The sequence below is a fragment of the Rhinolophus sinicus genome, linkage group LG04 (assembly GCF_036562045.2).
Source record: "Rhinolophus sinicus isolate RSC01 linkage group LG04, ASM3656204v1, whole genome shotgun sequence".
In the NCBI taxonomy this organism is placed as follows: domain Eukaryota; kingdom Metazoa; phylum Chordata; class Mammalia; order Chiroptera; family Rhinolophidae; genus Rhinolophus; species Rhinolophus sinicus.
The window spans coordinates 158,070,187-158,089,775 of NC_133754.1; the positions used below are offsets into that span (position 1 = coordinate 158,070,187).

Sequence of the window (19,589 nt, forward strand, 5' to 3'; positions counted from 1 at the left end):
TTCCTTATTTCTAACAAAGGAAAACCAACTATAATCTGTGAACATATATAAGGAAGATCTCACTCTGAAACTCACAATCTCCTAGAAAACTAACTCACAATCTTGTGAATTTGAAGAGTATTATTGCTGGAAATATATTTTCAAGTACACTGTATAAATAAGCATAAACAAATTTTACATAAGTGATAGCTAATAGTCTGCTAGACAGTAAATATAAAATTTGGTTTTGTGCTCAATTTTGCATTTCTAGACATCAAAGACTATCTAAATAATGGTTATCTGAAGGGTCTTAATACAAGAGAGGTGACTATGAGGTTATAGGCTTTGTTGTCTTTCTACACTCTTCTATCACAAATCTTACGGTATTTATTAAATATCTGTTTCCCCCTATTAAACAGTAATAAGCCCCCTCTGGGGCAGGTCCCATTTCTCCTTTGTCTGTGTATTACTGACGTCCATATTGGAAGAATGTTGGCTGATTGAGAATACACAAAAAGGAAGAAGGGGCATCTCCTATTTTAATATATTGAAAGGCAAGATTGAAGAGCTACAGATAAAGAATTACTTGTCCAGATGCCAAAGAACCATGCACATGGAGGGTAAGTATCAGGGGGGGAAAAAACTACACACTTTTAAGCCCCACCAAAGAAGGTGCTGGGGTAAAGAATGGCCTTCCTGCTAGAAATCTGTGATCTCTATAATGAGGAGACAGTTTCCCACTGTTAACACTATCAGAAGTAGGGCTGTGCTGCCATCAGAGCCACTGCCAAGTCTCCTGTCTATACCCTCAGTCCAATGCCACCCACTACTGCTGAGTTGGTGGCCTCTGCTCTGTGCTCTAACATAGCATCCTGCCTTGCAAATATATACTTAACTTTACTCTTTTGCTCATCAGCCAGTCAACTCCTTGAAGTTATGGACTAAGTCTCACTGATTCTGGTCTAGCACATGGCAAGCGCTTAATAAACAGTTCAATTAATAATATGTAAATATTTCACGGCAATGGTATTTCTAATGTTTTTCTCAATAGGTAAATTCCCAGGGAGAAATGGGGCACAGAAACAGAAGAGTAGTGAAAGAGAGGAACAAGGACACAAAAAATAAATTTCAAAATTTCCTGAAGCTAGCTCTGTTCACCCTCCTTCCTAAAAGGTGCCCTCCTTCCACAAAAACCAGCTAAAGGACCTAATAAGATGAAGGTGCACGGGGGAGCCTAGCACTATTCAGGCTGTGCAGTATCTACACGCAAGACAAGACCTGATCTAATACAAAACAAGCAGTATAAGCACTTTCACCCATGTTACCCCCTGACAGAATGGAAAGGTTAATTACCAGCAGCTGCCAGCTATAGCTAAAGACCAGAAAGGGGCAGCAAAGGTGCACCCAAATCCAAATCCACCAAAAGCCTCCCATAAAATAGCCACATAGGCTTTGGGATGGGTGAGTGGTCAAATATCTGTTCCCACAGTGCAGGTGAGACTTGCCAGACACTGAACTGTGGGCAGAGGAGAAGACAAAAGGAAAGCACTTAGGGCAGTGAAGGTGGGAAGAAGCTAGGCAGACCCAGGGTGAAAAGTCATCAGCCAGGAAGGAGTTCAAGAGAGACGAGTGAATAAACCTGAGGGCCTTGGATAAGCAGAGTCAGAAGACAGAAAAATAAAGAGACTTACACCAAACCAGAAATGGAGAGGCACGAGTGCAAATAAAGCATGCGCTGTACATCATATTCCATCTCTGGAGCAGGGTAAGTGGGAAAGAGCTGACTTCTGAGGCATGATCTGCCTTAACGGTACCCTTGAAGCAGAAATTTAAAAGGTTCCCTGTTCTGTTCTGGTGAACAGGGCACATCTTAGGAACAATTCTAGTTGTTATGACTCTCACTCGAAATTGCTCCAACAGATTAATCTCAGGACAAATCACACTCTGATACTATAGTTTTACCAAGTCCACTAGACAGCCAGAGGCAAAGAAAAGAGTTAACCACATACAGACCTAGGTTATTCTTTTCAACAAAGCCTATTATTTCATTATTTGGGATAAACCATTTATTATTTTTAAAATCATGTCTTACATAGGTTTCTTCAGTGTTTTGATATTATAAAGATATAATGAATATTCTTGAGCATACATATAGGTTGGCCTGCATTGGAAAATATATTCATAAAAGGTAACTTTCTAACAATGCAATTGCTGGTTCAAAGGGTATGCGCCTTTTTAAATTTTGAGAAATATTGCTAAGTTGCCTCCTAAAAAGTTGCACCAATTTTTACTCCATCCAATAGTGAATGCAAATAGTCGGGGGTCGACTCTGGAGAGGAAACAGCAGCATTTAAGGGCATTTCCTGAGGGGAGATAGGCTGACCCCATCATCTATAGCAGTAGGTCAAGGACTAGGGAGAGAGAAGCCCTAAAAACAAAACTTGGGCCAAGGTACTGAGTGCAGCCATATTTCATATGCAGCTTTAAGTTCTTTCTTATAATTCCATCCTGTTAAATCACTGGGCCTTTACTATGGTCTTATTAAATGCAATAGCCTAGGGAACCTGGCCCAAACTGGAGCCAAAATGACACCAGTGAAAACAGCAGCACTTAAAAAGCACTCTGTCAGGGAGTCCCAGAAACAGTTGGGGAGGAAAGCCAGCTACACTGGTCAAGTACAGTTAAGAGGAGAGTGACTCTAATCATTAAGAATTAGGCACTAATGGAAACTATGACTTGAAAAGCCAGTGAAATGGGCTATACTTATATAAGGACTTCAAGAAAATGAATAATTGATGGTATAAGCACTGATTAAGAAACAGAAGCACAGACAACTAGCTCCTTCACTTTGGGGAAAAAAATGAAAAAGCAGTGTTGAAAAGGGACATGGGAATGAGAGGGGATCTTAAAATATCTGAGATGCAAGAAACACGAGAATATTCTCTAAGTGGATCAGACCACATGAACATCTTATAACTTCCACCATGTTTGATGAGGAACAGGCTTTCCTCTAGGGAATCCTGGTGGATCTTATATAACCTCATAGCTGATAACTTGCTCTGGATGTTCCCCCTGCTATAGAAATCTAACATCTAGCATTCTTGAAATGTGACCAGCTCACTGAAACGGCCAGTGTTCTCCTGGTGGCTTCCACTGATGACACACTTTTAGAACCCTGCCTGAGCGGTTTTGCACAGACACTGTGACACATGGGCACATCCCAACAAACCCTGTATCCTCCTGCTGATGCCACATTCAACAGGCCTTTCCAGACTTTACCTACGTTAAAGAAGGAAGTGTGTAACGTAGGCAGAATTCCAATTTACACCACAAAACAGAATGACAACCTTAAATAAAAACCCTAAAGCAAGACAACTCTTTGTAAAGCAAATATAAAATTTAAGCTCCCACAGGAAGCCAATCTATCCCCCCTGCCTTTGTTTGCCTGTTCCTGTTATAACAGTGTCTTATAAATAAAAACAAAATAAACTTAGCAGGTAATGATATTTCAAAGGCCAAAAAAAAAAAGAATGCCAAATTAACAATAATCTCAAAACACCTATCATTTCATGGTATGTCTAATCACCTCAACTATTTCACAATAAGGCAAAAAGAGATCCTATTTGGGGCCGGCCCGGTGACTCAGGCAGTTAGAGCTCCATGCTCCTAACTCCGAAGGCTGCCACTGAGCTAAGCTGTGTGCTGCCACTGAGCTCCCCGATGGCTCAGTTGGTTAGAGCGCATCCTCTCAACCACAAGGTTGCTGGTTCGACTCCCACAAGGGATGGTGGGCTGCGCCCCTGCAACTGGCAACAACAATTGGACCTGGAGCTGAGCTGCACCCTCCACAACTAAGACTGAAAGGACAACAACTTGACTTGGAAAAAAGGCCTGGAAGTACACACTGTTCCCCAATAAAGTCCTGTTCCCCTCTCCCTCCCAAAAAAAACCCACCAAAAACGGAAAATAAGTGTTGACAAGGATGTGGAAAAACTGGAATCCCTATGCATTTGCTTGTGGGAATGTAAAATGATGCACCTGCTATGGAAAACAGCATAGCAGTTTTTCAAAACATTAAAAATAAAAATGATCCAGCCATTCCACTTCTGAGTATATACTCAAAAGAATTGAAAGCAGGGTCTCACTGAGATATTCGTACACCCATGTTCCTAGCAGCATTATTCACAATAGCCAAAATGTGGAAACAACCCAAGTGTCCATTCATGGATGAATGAGTAAATAAAATGCTGTATACATACAATGGAATATTCTTCAGCCTTGAAAAAGAAGGAATGCTACAACGTAGATGCATCTTCACAACATGATGCTAAGTGGAATAAGCCAGTCACAAGAAGACAAATACTGCATGATTCCACTTATGTGAGGTACACGGAGCACTCAAATTCAGAGAGACAGAAAGTAGAATGGTGGTTGCCAGGGGCTGGGAGGAGAGGAGGATGAGGAGTTATTGTTTAATGGACATGGAGTTTCCGTTTTAAAAGATGAAGAGAGTTCTGGAGATTCATTGCACAACAATGTGAATGTACTTACCACTACTGAACTGTACACTTAAAAATGGTTAAGATGATAAATCTTATGTTAGGCGTATTTTATTACCACAACAAGAAAATCTCATCACAGCAGCAAAAGGGGTGTTTATAAAATATAAGCCAGATCATGTCCCTCCTTTGCTTAAAACCTTCCAAGGGTTTCCATAACCAGCAGAATAAAATCTTGAAGTTCTTTCCCTGACTTACCAAGATCTACATGAGCTGGCCTGTGCTTACCTCTTGAACTTCATCTCCTACCACTGCCACCCTCATCCACCTCGCTGGTGCACAGCAGCCTTCCTTCTGTTTACACAACCTTTCTAGCCTTAGGGCCTTTTCACAGCTGTTTCCCCGCCCTGGAACTTGTTCCTTCTTATCATTCAGCTCTTAGCCTAAGTGTCACCTTCTTAAGGGCCTTCCCTAGCACCTAATCTAAAGGAGCCAGCTGCTCAATTACTTGCACAGCACTTGCGAGTATCTGATCATTTACTGGTTTATATATACAGTTCACTTTCTGCCCCTTCCACAAAAATATAAGCACCAGAAAAACCAGGATCTTCCTTGTCAGTTTTTTCACCAATGTATCCTGGTGACTCAACAGTGCCCGGCACATAGTAGGCACTTAATAAATATGTGCTGAATGAATAATGTATAACAGTTTTCTTTTTAAATGACCTAACACTCCATAATTAAAGACACATTAAGTGAATTCCCATGGAGCCTTAGGATAGAACCTTATACAGCCATTTTAACTGATGTTTCAAGTATATATAGTGTGCAGATTATATTTTCCAAGATGGCCATCGTAAGTTCTCCTGCCTTTCATGCTCTTCTGATAACATTATGTTGACATTCCTCCTCAGCGGTGGGGTTGATGTTTCCTCCTCTTGAATTTGGGCAGGCCTGTGACCGAAGTGGAAATAATGCTTTGCGACCTGCAAAGTTAGGTCATAAAAGGTCATACAGCATCTGCCTGGTCCCCTTGGGATAGTCACTCTTGGAATCAAGCCGCCATGCTGTGAAGAAGCCCAGGATAGATATAGGTGCTCAGGTCGCTAACCCCAGTTGAAGCCCCAGCATCAACCTTCAGACACGTAAGTAAGGACTTCAAGATGACTCCAGCCTGAGCCACCATTTGACTACAACTGCATGAGAAACTCCACACAAGAGCCACCTAGCTAAGCATAGGAAACCCCAAAACCATGAAAGATACTAAAAATATGTTTTGCACCACTGAGTTTTAGGGTAATCACTGTCACAGATACTTAGAACACTTTAGCTTTATTTTAACCATGCAGAGAAATACTTGAAGGAAAAATGCTATGTTAAGAGTAATTTATTGAAAAATGGTCAATGGGATTTATAGATGATGTAATACAGAATTGTACACCTGAAATCTATGTAATTTTGCTAACAATTGTCACCCCAATAAATTTAAAAAATAAATTTTAAAAAAAAGAAAAATGGTGAGTTGGCTTATGACATAGTCTATTTCTATGTATTTCCCTAGATTTCCATAATGGACACAAGTATTAGGTTGGTGCAAAAGTAATTGCGGTTTAAAAGGTTAAAAATAATTGCAAAAACCGCAATTACCTTTGCACCAACCTAAGAACTACAAAATTGGGAGAATGGGGAGATTTAATGGGGTTTTTTTGGTTTGTTTTTTTTAAGGACAAAGTGGCAAGAATAAAAGATCCATAACTGACTTTTATTTAACTAACCATGGAAGATTTAGGAATATACAAAAAGCATATAAAAAGATGCTCAGCATCATTAATCATTAGAGAAATGCAAATAAAACCACAATGAGATGCCACTTCACACTCACTACAATGGCTATCATTTAAAAGAGAGTCAAAAAGTGTCGGCAAGGATCTGAAGAAACTGGAACCCTCAGGTATTTGCTGGAATGCAAAATGGTGCAGCCACTTTTGGAAAAAAAGTTGAACAGTTCCTCAAAATGTTAAACAAAAATCTGTCCTGTGACCAACTAAACAAAAACATACTTTCACGCAAAAGTTCACAGCAGCATTGTTCATAATAATCAAAATATGTAAACAAATATCTATCTACTAGTGAATAAATAAACAAAATGTGTTACATCCATACAATGGAATACTATTCACCCATAAAAAGGAACGACGTACTGATTCATGCTACAACACTGATGAGCCTTGAAATCATGCTAAGTGAGAAAAGCCAGACACAAAAGGCCACATATTGTATGACTCCACTTATAAGAAATGTGCAGAATAGGCAAATCTATAGAGACAGATTCGTGATGGCCAGGAGCTTGAGGTGGAGGAGGAGAATAATGGGGAGTGCCTGCTAATTGGTAGTGGTTTTTGAGGGGATAAAAATGTTCTAAAATTAGATGGTAGGGATAGTTGTTCAACTCTGAATATATTAAAACCACTGAAATAAACCACTTTAAAGCAGTGAATTTTATGATATGTGACTTATAGCTCAATAAAGCTGTTATTTAAATTTTTTTACGAGCAAAAACTTTAAAGCATGTTTTCTGATGTTATAGGAACTATTAAATCAGCTTGCTAATTATGTTATTCAAATTATCCTTATTGTTTTGCCTACTGTGATGGACAAATCTTAAGGTGACCGTTAGTCATGCCCTTGTATAACCCCCTCCCACTGATGGAGTCAAAACCTGAGACTTGCTTCTAAACTAAAGAATATGGCAAAGGTGATGGGATGTCACCTGTGATTGTTTCATTATGTAAGACATCATTTCAGCCAACTGGAAAGATTCTCTATCTCGTCTAGAAGAAGCAAACAGACCTGCTGTTAAGTGTACATGGACAGGACCACATGGCAGGGAACTGTGGACAGCCTCTAGGACCTGTGGTTGACTTCCAGTCAATAGACAGTAAGAAGCTGGTCCTCAGTCATACAGCCTCACAGAAATGAATTCTGCCAACAACCTGAATGAACTTGGAGGGAGCAGATCCTTTCCTAGTTGAGAACTCCAGATAAGAAAGAGTAAGGCCCAGGAGACACCTTGATTGCAGTCTTGTGAGACCCTGAGCAGAGAACCCAGCTCAGCCTTGCCTCAACTGGTGACTCGCGAAAGCTATGGATAATAAATGTGTGTTGTAAGCTGCTACATTTATGGTAATTTGTTACATAGCAATAGAAAATCAATACATCTACTGTCAACACACTAACCTCTTACCTGGTATTCCTACTTCCATGGCATCTGTACACTCCACGGTTGTGATTTTGTCAATTTTTTATTGTACTTCTATGAGCTTTGGCTTAAACATTTATAGTGTGATGGTTCATGACTGTTCTACCAGATTAATAACCTTTGCTTTGAATTCTATTTAAAACGTCACTCCTGCTTTCTTCCTATTTGCATATGCTTGATACTATCTTTGCTTATCTTTTACTTTCACTTTTCTATATCATTTTGTTTTTAGGTATGTCTCTTATATAAAGTATATATAGGTGACATTTTGCTTTTTCACCCAGTCTATCATTTAATAGCCAAACAGAAATTCACATTTATTATAACTGATTAATTTTGTCATATTATTTTGTTGTTTAGCCTTACTCATTTCCTTTAAAACCTTTCTTTTTCATTAATAAATCAAGTTTTATACTCCTTTATTTTTCTTCTTTTAAAATTATACACCTTAGTTGTTTTCCACTACTACTAAACATAAATACCAAGAATAAAACAATTTTATGAATTAGTCCCACTCCTACTACTTTTTAAGTGGATAAATAATGCTCATTTGTTAAAAATTCTAATTCCTATCTTAAGCTAGAGGATCTTTCTCTACCCCCTTTTCTCTACCATAGAATAACGGAGGGACTTAAGTACATACTTGTGTTCCTAAGAAACTGCCTGTAAAACAATGTACTGTGTGTTTAATTTTTTGCTGTTGTGTGAACTGCTGTGCCCAATATAAACTGATGAATATGGGAGTTTGCAGTATTTAATAGTAAACCTCAGAGCTGGAATCAGTTCCTTCCAGTACTATAGGATACAAGCCGATGTATGTCAGCAGAGAAACTTAAGTTGGAAAACAGGCCAAGCCAATAAAATTTGGGGACTTGCCACCACTTCCAAGGCTATACAAAGGAGGCCCAACAAATGGACTGGCCCACTTTCTCCTTCCTGACCCCTGGTTCCACTCCTGGTCACACATGGATTAGTTTAACTTTTAAGAAAAATCATCTTTCAGTCCCACATCTGAGAAATGGACTATGCCTGAAAATGAAGTGAGGATACTAAGCAAAGCATCAGTGTGTTCTGACAATGTATGCAGAAGAGCGCAGGAATTATTTTACAGGATTTGCATCAGAGGTAGATCTGCACTTAGCCGTAGCACTGTAGGGTGACTCCTGAACAACTCGTTTCTCCCACTTGGGTCACAGCTTCCAATTTTATTTTTAAAAGAGGGTTGGATTAGGTGTGCTCTATAATCCCTTCCATTGAGAGAGAGAGAGAGAGAGAGAGAACGAACACATCCAAGCAATATGTATTAGGCAGCAAGTTCATTTTGTTTTTGCAAAACCAATACACATTTGTTACAGAAAGAAGTAAGTCGGAAGCTGTTGCAAATATAGAGATGTGATTGTTAAACATTCCACCCACCACTCTCTTCCCCAGAACAATGCCTGATGATCCTATTCAAAGCAACCTGTACCATCCAACTCAGTGGTCCTTGTCCCACTTTTTCTGCTCTACCTTTTCTTTAATCCACTGTGCTTATTCTAACATACTATATAATTTATGTATTATGTTTATTTTTATTGTCTGCCTCCCCCAGTTAGACTGTACACTCATGAAAAAAACAGCAATCTTCATTTGTTTTGGATCTTGATGCATTCGCTAAGTGCCTAGACACATAACTGCCAATCAATAAATATTATTTACTGACTGAATCAGATGAATAAATTATAAATATAGTCAAGAGATCTTAATCAATTTGCTCCATTTCCCCCTGGGAAACCATCATAAATATACACGTGGTAGGCGGGAGAGAGAAAAGAGCAGTTTCTGAAAGTTCTTTGATATACTAACTAGGTTACAAAATCCCTTCAACTTCTCTACCCCCTCCCCATGTATTTCAGGAACAATCCCATCTCCTAAAAGCACAAAATCAATCATACAAAGATTCAGAAATTAAGAGGAAAACCATTTTAAAATAGATGGAAAGTATCTGGCAGAGACAGACAGAAATCTCATCTCCAGGCTGTAAACCAGGAGACAGAACAGGGCACAGTCTGCCTTTTCCACTGTAAATGAACAAATGCAGAGAGGCATATTATACAAAGCAGGGGAAAGAAAATTTAACCTCAAAATATCTTCACAATTAGGAAACACAACTGTTACAGTATTACTGACCTACAGTAATTTTGTCTTTCCTCTCTACCATCATTCTTATTTTCAAATGCTCATTTCTAAAATCTGTGATATAGTCAAGTTTATGGAGAAAACCACATATTGTCCAAAAGGCTCATTCAGTGGCTTGCTTCTAAAAGAAGTTAAAAGTTAAACCCACGCTCTGGATTACTATAATAATAAAAGAGACTCTGGAATGCTAACAGCATACCACTCTCACTGTCAACAGAATGAAATCTGTCAGAGCAAAGCTCACAGAGACAGAGAGCAACACAGAACAAAGAAAACCATTTGGAAAATCCCAACGATCCACCAACTTCTTGATCTAGGTCCAACAGGATGAGGGGAGGAGGATCTTGATTAAAACAGCAGAGAAAAAGATCGCTTGGATTGGTCTGCCTGCGGAAACTACCATGGGAGTGATACATTCCTGCACACAAGACACAGGAAATGGGAAGGAAGCCGCCAGAAACTAATGGTAGAAAATACTAAAGCTAAGCCCACCCAACATCAGTGGCCAGATGTTCCAAACACCAAGCCCACATTAGTATCTACGGCAAGGGCTCGGCCATCAAGGGTGCTGATAAGCACTGGAAAACCCCCAAAGACCGACTTTCTTTAGAGATAAAAAGAACAGAAGCAAAGCACCAAAATGAAACAAAACCACCAAGAGTTTGGACCTGATTTAAAACAAAGAAACAAAACCAGGCCCAAAGCAGGTTTCTTTTGCATGAATTGGACAGGTTCCATTCTCATTTTTCAACATGTAAATTGGGCTTTGGAAACAGAGTCCGCAAAAAACTAAGTATGAAAAGAAACCATAATCAAACACGATCAACTATAAAAATTAACCAAACTGGAATGTCTAAGATATTTCAAATTGGAAACATACAAATTGATTAGACAGTTATCAGCTTTGGGAGCTCTTGTTAATATAATAAGATAATCTATTCAGGCTGTGCAAGAAAAGAGGAAGCATGGTGAGGGGGACAGGGATGGGGGTAAGGACATGGAGGGTTTACTAAGAGTCTAGCCCACCTCCTGGGAATTGGCCCTCGTTTTCTGGAAGAGTCTAATAATCTGACACAGAAACCAGCAAGGCTTTGCGTCTCAACATTGTGGCCCGCAAGTCCCACTCTCCTGGCCCTACGCCCAGAGGTATACGAGTGAGTCCAGTCACATAAGGGCAGCATGCATTTCACCAGGGCAAACAGCAACACGGACCTCACCTTGTCAGTGTCATCATGACAAATGTGGTCGTGATGGATGGACTGGCACTGAAAAGAAGCACCAATACTACCTACAAGAGAAAGGGAGGAAAAGTTAAGATGCAATAATTCCTTACATTTATACTACTTTTCCAATTAAAAGTGCTTTTAAATCCACTATCCCATCTAATCTTCAACAATACTCGGAAGTAGACAGGATAGGGATTATTATTCTTGCAGTTTAATGTGCAAAACAAAACACTGAGAAGCTGACTTGCGTAAAGTAGCAGTCAGTGAAATAGCGGGTCTAAATCTAGAACCCTGTTATTCAAACCCCTAATCCACCTCTTACCACTATATTGAGTGGTTCGCTTTCAAAGTAAGGCCACCTAAATAAGCACAACAGCCCCCAATAAGGCAAACTTCTTTTTAGAAGAAAAGGTATACTACTTTTCAGACTACACATGCTTTCTTTGAGAAAACAATTGACCCTATAAATTCTCACCATAGAAATAACACAATACAAAATAATAAGATTATAAAAAGGTTTTATTACTTTAAGTGTAAACATTTTTAACACACCCAACCATTTGTTAATTTGAAGAACTATCTCTTAATAACCACTGCTCTATAACAATATTTTTAATTAATAGGAAAACAAATGATTGGAATTGACTAGTCATTTGAAAAAAGTTTCCATTCCTATTTCACATCATACAGAAAAATTGTGGCTCAAAGTTCTATGCAAATGTAAAAAATGAAACCAGTGTTGTTGTTTTTAATGTTGACTTTTAAAAATAATCTTGGAGTAAGAACAACATGAAAGAAGATACTAAAACAAGAGGCCATAAATGAAAAGTCAGCACCCATGACTGTGGACCGAAAGATGAGTAAAACCCTTTCTCCTTATGTATGAGAATTTGGATTAATCCGTTAACCTGATTAAGACAGCACGCCACTATGCTACTTGGCAATACTGCTTATGATAGAAATTACCAAATTAGTCAACTGCATCTGGACTGGAAGTACAATAGACACTTGGTAGAAAACCATGTTTTTGAGCATGGTTACGTGCTAATTAGGCACATCCCTTGCAGAGGATCCTAGAAACTATGCCGATGAAGTTCTAGCCACCACCCAACGTGGGTATCATTTCTTTCAATCTGAGCTATGGGAAGAGTGTTCCAGAAAGTATGAACTGCTACATGGTCTGCTGCAAGGACTCCCACTGTAATACTGACAAGTTATAGTTTCTGCGCCATACACCTCTGAATAAAGTGGTGACGAGTGAAACCTATGATGGCTTTAGCAGTCTGAATGGGTAAATGTTTATATGAACCTAAGAACATTCCATCACCAGCTCTGTGGACATCACACTGACAAATACCTTATTTTGTAAATTTACGATACCATCAATTCTGATGTCCATTCATATGCCATTGACAAAGAACGCTACCAACTAAATTTGACACCTGTCTTAATACTAAAAATTTTTATTTCACACTTACTTTAATAACTGTTAGAACTTCTGTAAAGGTTGATTTTTATCATATATCATTTTTATACATTCATAAAAGAAAATGAGAAAAGTACACTGGCAATAGCAGAGAAAATTATTTAGGAACTAAAAAAGATAAAAAAATTCCTTATTAGATAGATTTACCAGTTAATTTCTTTAAAAAGTACAGATTCAATAATCCCGAGTGACAGTGACTATTCCTAACTTACTCAGTATAAGTTGTCCCACAACTCATTTTATACTGACATCGATTATAAAATACAAAAAGGATTACAATAAGAAAACAAATTAATCTCAAACACAGGAATAAAAATACTAAATAAAATTGCAGCATACAATGTATATGTAGCATAGTGACAACATATACAATATAATGTGTCACCATAATCTACTCATGTTTACCTAAGGAAAGCCTGATTCAATAAAAGAAAATTTATCAACAAAGAATTAAGGTACAAAACGATGTTTTAAAGTTTGACCCCATCAAAAGACGTTGAAAAAACATTTAACATTTATTATCAATTTCTATTTTTCAGAAACAACCTTATTAAGAAGTTTAACAAGTTTTTGCCACTGGATGACAATTCTGGGAAGGATGTGGTGGGGGGAGGTACAATTGCCAAAAAGGTACATGCAGTTATGAATAATAATAATATAAATCAGAGAGTTCCTTCTGTTACTGATTTCAGTTAACATTTAACATATTATTCCAAAGCCATGATTTGGAAAAAAGAATATATAACAATGTCCCCAAATATTAAAATCTTCTAGGACACAAGAATGACAAATCAAATCACAACATAAACTATTGTGTCAAATATATGGTAAATGTGATCCAAGGAGGAGTTAGTAAAACTTATACTTTGTTCTCCTATTAACCTAGTATCATGTAATACTCAAGTTATACTGGTGAAAAGAATCCTAAGAACAGACGATTATAAGTATACATTAGGTATCTTTAAAGAGGTAGCAAAACAGACATTTCATTCTTATGCAAAACCCACATATTTAACGTATCATGTCTTTTGTGTTCCTATTGGACACAGTTTAAGAAACATGAAACTGTGCTGCTAACAGTTCACATCATACCATCTAATGACTGTGGTGGGGGAACATTACTTGGGATCACCGCCAAAATTTAAGACTCCATAGAGCTAGAAAGATGAAGGTTGAGATACATTATTTAGTAACTTAAAAACCTCTTCTGAAAGAGAGTATTAAAATTAAATGAAAAGACATCCACGTACAAAAACTGAACCTAGACACTGCCCTTACAGTTTTCACAAAAATTTACTCAAAATGGATCATAGACCTCAATGTAAAATGCAAACCTACAAAACTTAGATAACATAGAAGAAATCTAAGTGACCTTGGGTTTGACAATAGATTATGCAACACCAAAAGCATGCTATGTTTCCCCAAAATAAGGCCTAGCCGGACCATCAGCTCTAATGGGTCTTATATTAATTTTTGCTCCAAAAGACACATTAGAGCTGATGGTCCGGCTAGGTCTTATTTGCGGGGAAACATGGTAATCCATACAAGAAAAAAATGGGAAAGATGGACTTCATTAAAATTTAAAGCTTCTGCTCTGTGAAAGACACTGTTAAGAGAATGAAAAGACAAAGTTACAGACTGGTAGAAAATACCTGCAAAATGCGTATTTGATAAAGGACTGTTATCCAAAAGTATTCAAAGAACTCTTAAAACTCAACAGAAAGAAAACATACAATCCAATTTAAAAATGGGCAGGGTTTCTCTTTGACCTTCTGCCCTGAGTATCAGAACTCAGTCCGTTACTGCTAAGGGAAGGGCCCTTTGCTAGAAAACAACGCAAAACATCCTAGAGGTGAATAAACGCACAGCAGCACCAGCCTCCCTCTCCAGCGGTCCCCGCCCCAGAAAACAAAGGATGCAGACAGATGGCTCACACTGAACTGCTGAAGAATGAAACACAGGTCTAAAGGCAGCTTTGGGGAGAAGCTATTCAGAGAATGAAGTACCCAGCAGCAAAAGAAGAAACTGTCTATACTAGACTACGGGGCTAATTTTTGAAACTTGAAAAAAATCTAGTAGATTTTTCACTGGTGCATGCAGGAATCGAAACGGCAACCCTCTTGTTCAGCGCTCGCGCTCTAACCATTGAGCCATCCGGCCACCCAAATTAGTTTTTAATGTTTTGATAACTACATTCCTGTATAACTGGTTTCCTTTGTAATCTCATATATTTTATTTTATGCAATTAAAAATATTCTTCTTCCGGGAAAGGGGCCTATACTATCATAGAGAACAGCCAAACATATTACATTAAATGACAGTGTTTACCATGAGTTCTCTGATTTTTTTTTGCCCCAAATACATTTTATAAAGTTACTATTACTGTTCAAGAATCAGTAAACCGGTGCTCTATTGAAGGCATAAAGTTCATGTCTGAATCCTCTCCCCACGATGAGTGTGGCCTGGCAGGTACCAGGGGCCAAAGTGGCAGTACGTGTCCATGCAGACGAGGCCTGATCGTCCACCTGGTGACCTGTTCAGTGGTCTGTTCACACCAGCATTACAGTTCTCACTCTAGGCTCTTTACCTGGGACCCAAGACTTCCATGGGAATAAAACTATGTTTATTTCCATTAACTTGAAACTGAAATGTAAAAATTCACTCTATTATGAATAAAGCAACAAACCATATTAGTATTGATAGTACCTGTGACTTTGTCACTAATTAAAACCATATATTTTCACATAATACAGCTGCTGTAGGAATACTGAAATACCATTTACACTTATCACTACTATGAATTTACAATAGCTATCAGGTCCACTGCTAGAATGTGTCATTTAATACATTAATAAAGATGCAAATATATGCCAATCATAAATTAGTGGGTATTTTTTATTTTATTGGGGAATATTGGGGAACAGTGTGTTTCTCCAGGGCCCATCAGCTCCAAGTCATTGTCCTTCAATCTAGTTGTGGAGGGCACAGCTCACTGGTGCATGCGGGAATCGAAACGGCAACCCTCTTGTTCAGAGCTCACGCTCTAACCATTGAGCCATCCGGCCACCCAAATTAGTTTTTAATGTTTTGATAACTACATTCCCGTATAACTGGTTTCCTTTGTAATCTCATGTATTTTATTTTATGCAATTAAAAATATTCTTCTTCCAGGAAAGGGGCCTATACTATCATCTGAGTACCAATAGAGTCCATGATACATTCCAAAACTGGTTACAAACCCACTTTTTAGCTGGCAGAAGATGCTGGGACCAGGGGAACAAACTAGATCGGAAGCATTGTAAGGGGAAAGAGATGCACAACATCCTGGGAAGAGTCAGAAAAACGTGAGAAATTGAGGGAAGAGAACAGAAGTGAGGACAAATCAGGATACGGAGCCCAAGGTTTAAAACTAACGAGGGAATACAAAGAGGCCGTGGCTGAACAGTGGTGGGATGTGGGAGAAGTTGCAGAGCAACTGCCAGGAATATCAGCTAGTGTTTTTGGTCCACAGGGGCAGGTAGTGATGTAAAGCAGAGACACTATTTGTCATGTTCTGAGAGACCCACTGCACTGCAAAACCCAATAGTCAATACTGAATCCGCCTCTTTCTTCATCAATTGGCAGCATTTGCCCCAGCTGACTCCTCTCTCCTTGAAACCCTTTACTTGGCCTCAGGGAAACTTCCTACATCACTGACTGCAAACTTCTCCGGCCCCTTGGCTGGATACTCCTCATCTCCCCAATGTCTAAAGGTTGTAATGTCCCAAGGAGCAATCCTCATACCTCTCTTCTCTACACCCACTGCTTTTGTGACCCCAACTAGTCCCATGGCTGATGACTCCAAAATGTGCATCTCCCAGCCGGGACTCCTCACCTCCCACCCTACGGAAATCTGTATTTCTATGTCCTCTACATACTGAACAGCACACAGATATCTAACCAGCATCTCAAACCTAACATGTCCACACCTGAGCTCTTGATCTTCCCCTCCAAATACACCTCCTCCAGTTTCAGTAAATGGCAGAACCATTCAGCAGCTGCTCTCGCCGAAACCCCTGGCATCATCCTTAACTCCTCTCTTTCACTCACATCCTACATTTGATGAGTTGGCAAACTGCTGTTGCCCCACTTTGAAAATATGCCTGAAATTTAACTTTGTAGCATCATCTTCACCACTACTGCCTAAATCAAAGCCTGAACTAATGCAGCTGTTTCCTAACTGGTCTTTTTAGTTCCACTGTTTCCCTGTACATTTTCCCTATCTCCTCCCTAGTCTGTTCTCCACATTGTAGCATCAATGACCTTTTTAAAGATTCAGATGGATGTCACTTCTCTGAAAACCTTGGTTCCTTCTCTCACTCAAAATAAAATCCGAAGTCCTTAGACCTTGGTCTCACAAGGTCTCACATGACCTGGCTATCTATCCCAGACCTTTCTGACCAATATCTCCTGCCACTTCTCCTTTCCTAAAAGAAACGAAAACACAGTAAACACACTCATAGCAAATTATCATGCTAGTTAGTATGTAATGTATTTAAAACAATGCCAAACAATACCCTTTGTATGCAATAACATGGCCTCTTAGTGCCAGGCCCATCCAGAACTCACATTCCCCTTTGCTGACACGCAGCGTGACTTTCCAAATGACATGTTCTATCAAGGATAGTTGAAATGTAACTGAGACTCTTCCACACACTACTTTTTAAAAAAAGAAAAATGTCGTATTGAGTTTGTGAAACATAGCATACAATCTTCTTATACAAACATCAGCAGAAAAACATTGTTGAGACATATGCATATTCCCTCTGAGTATAAAAACAAGAGGCATTAAACCATGAAACTGAACTGCAGAGAGGTGGGCAGTGTGCACATATCTTTAAAGGTGGTTCGCTCTTTAATTGTCATAAAAGTGTGGTATTTTGAGCGCTGTTAGAATTATTCCTCAGTGTGCACATCTGAGATGGGAGTCTGCACTGTCATAATATGTTAATCTAGAAATATGAAGTGGGTCCCTCTTAAGAATTTCCTGGACTCAATAGCCAGCTGCCTGTCAACTCAGAAACAAAGATTTGAGGGTTTAAAAGTGAAGGGTTTTAACTACAAAATGTGACAATGGGGAGAGCAGGAACACAACCTAAGCAACACATGCTCTCTAAGACCTCTTCTATAAGACAGAAGAAGCAGTTCCCACTGGTCAAAGTTTTACCAATTTAAGCATTAAAAACAACAAAAACACTGTAGCTGACCAAAACACAGGCTATCAATGAAAATCCCTGAGCCCCGAATAGTACTCAAAAAAGGGGGGAGGGACATAAAACCTCAAACTATCACCTCTTGAGGTATCTATTAAAACAGCTTCTTCAAAAAATGTGTAAATAAAACTGAAATATTATGCATTTATCCTACCTTTTAGAGTAACCAAATAGCCCTAGTCCTACCTAAGTTCTTCATGACAGAAGAATGCTAATACATGTAGAGTTAGAAAACATCATTCTGCAAACCCCGTAAAACTGTTGATTCAGGCACGGTTATCAATTAGGTTAAAACCATTAGGCGAATGGCTGACGGTGATTTGTAAAGTGCCAAAGTAACACTACGCAGGTTATTTGTACATTGCAGGGAAAACCTAACCATACAATCTATACTCCCGTCATCTTAATCCAATGGACAATCTTAGCATTATTACCAATGGTCCAGATATGATTTCTGATGTGATACACTATGAAATTCAGACATAACCTGTTTGGCATTCAAGCAAAAAATACTTCACTTGAATCTATCAAATTACTGGATATGATTTCCAGTTTACAGGAAATACAGGAGATAGATGAACAAATGACATCATAGGGAAGCAATCACCTCGTCCAAATGTTGTTCTGCAGAATAACTGGCTCGGGTTCTCACTAAGTCAGTGGTGTTAGTATTTTAAATGGAAAGAGAAAAGATAGAAACTATGCTAGATTAAAAGAGACTTAAGGAAAATAATTAGATACATCTTATATAATGTTATTAACCAATTTACTCCAACAAATTTAATTAAAATAAATCAAATACAATGTGCATACCAGGTTGTATATTAGTTTAAATAAGCCAGTTGAAAAGGATATTTGGGAGAGAATTAGAGAAATTTGAATGTGGTAAAATTATATGAGATGAAAATTTACTAAAATGAAATGTTAACTTAAAAAAGCAGGTATAAAAGAATAATTGATGTAAACACTAAAAAGCATTTGAACTAAATCAACGATATTTAAAAAAAAAAAACAAACCTAAACAGATACATTTTTGTTCATTCTACACTAACAGCAACAGGTAGGATCTCTTTTTTTTTAATCCAGCCCCAGGAAACTTGCCCTGTACTTTTTAAGTAACAGTCACTGCAATTATTATCTAAGACAGATACTCAGCATTTAAATCTAATTTTTTGGTTCTGCTCCCATTACTGGTATTTCAGAACTCTACTCCTTTCACTCTAGCATGAAGTCTTTTTGAAGTACCTGACTTTATAGCAGGACATGAAAACATATTGAGAGCCTTTCCCAATACTTGACCTAGAGGTTGCTAAATTCTCCAACATGATCTCTCTGGGTTTTAACACATCACTCGCAGAAGTAGCCTTCACATCTGCTACCCGGACACCAGAGCCTACGGCATGGCTGCACGGCAATGTGCTGAGATGGTTCTGAGTCTTAAAAACCAACTAACAGTTTCCATATTTCTGCTCCAAAGATTCAAGCACCACTTAACTGGTAAAACCCAACTTTATTTACCCACCTAATCTCCATGTTTTATGCTTTCTCCAAATGAATTTATAACAAAATAGACTGCACTACTTTTAGAAATTTTACTTAAAATTTACAAGATAAGCTACAGGCTTTATTAGGTAATACACTTGGAGACATTATTAATATTAGGTAAATGTTGATAAATAACATGTGACAAAAAAGCAATCTTACTCTACA

General features: G+C 38.4%; 1 protein-coding gene across 6 annotated transcripts in view; it reads right to left on the reverse strand.

Moving 5' to 3' along the window:
- Positions 1–19,589, reverse strand: part of RNF38 (ring finger protein 38) — a 108,320-nt gene that overhangs the window by 47,418 nt on the left and 41,313 nt on the right. For 3 of the 6 annotated variants that reach the window (XM_019729102.2, XM_074330710.1, XM_019729101.2), the window contains exon 2: positions 11,133–11,203. The exons of 1 other annotated variant lie outside the window; for it this stretch is intronic. In XM_019729102.2, the coding sequence (XP_019584661.2) occupies positions 11,133–11,203 (71 nt within the window). Of the gene's footprint in view, positions 1–4,766; positions 4,838–11,132; positions 11,204–19,589 lie in introns of those variants that run through there. 2 more of the 6 variants (XM_074330712.1, XM_019729096.2) reach the window with 2 other exon arrangements.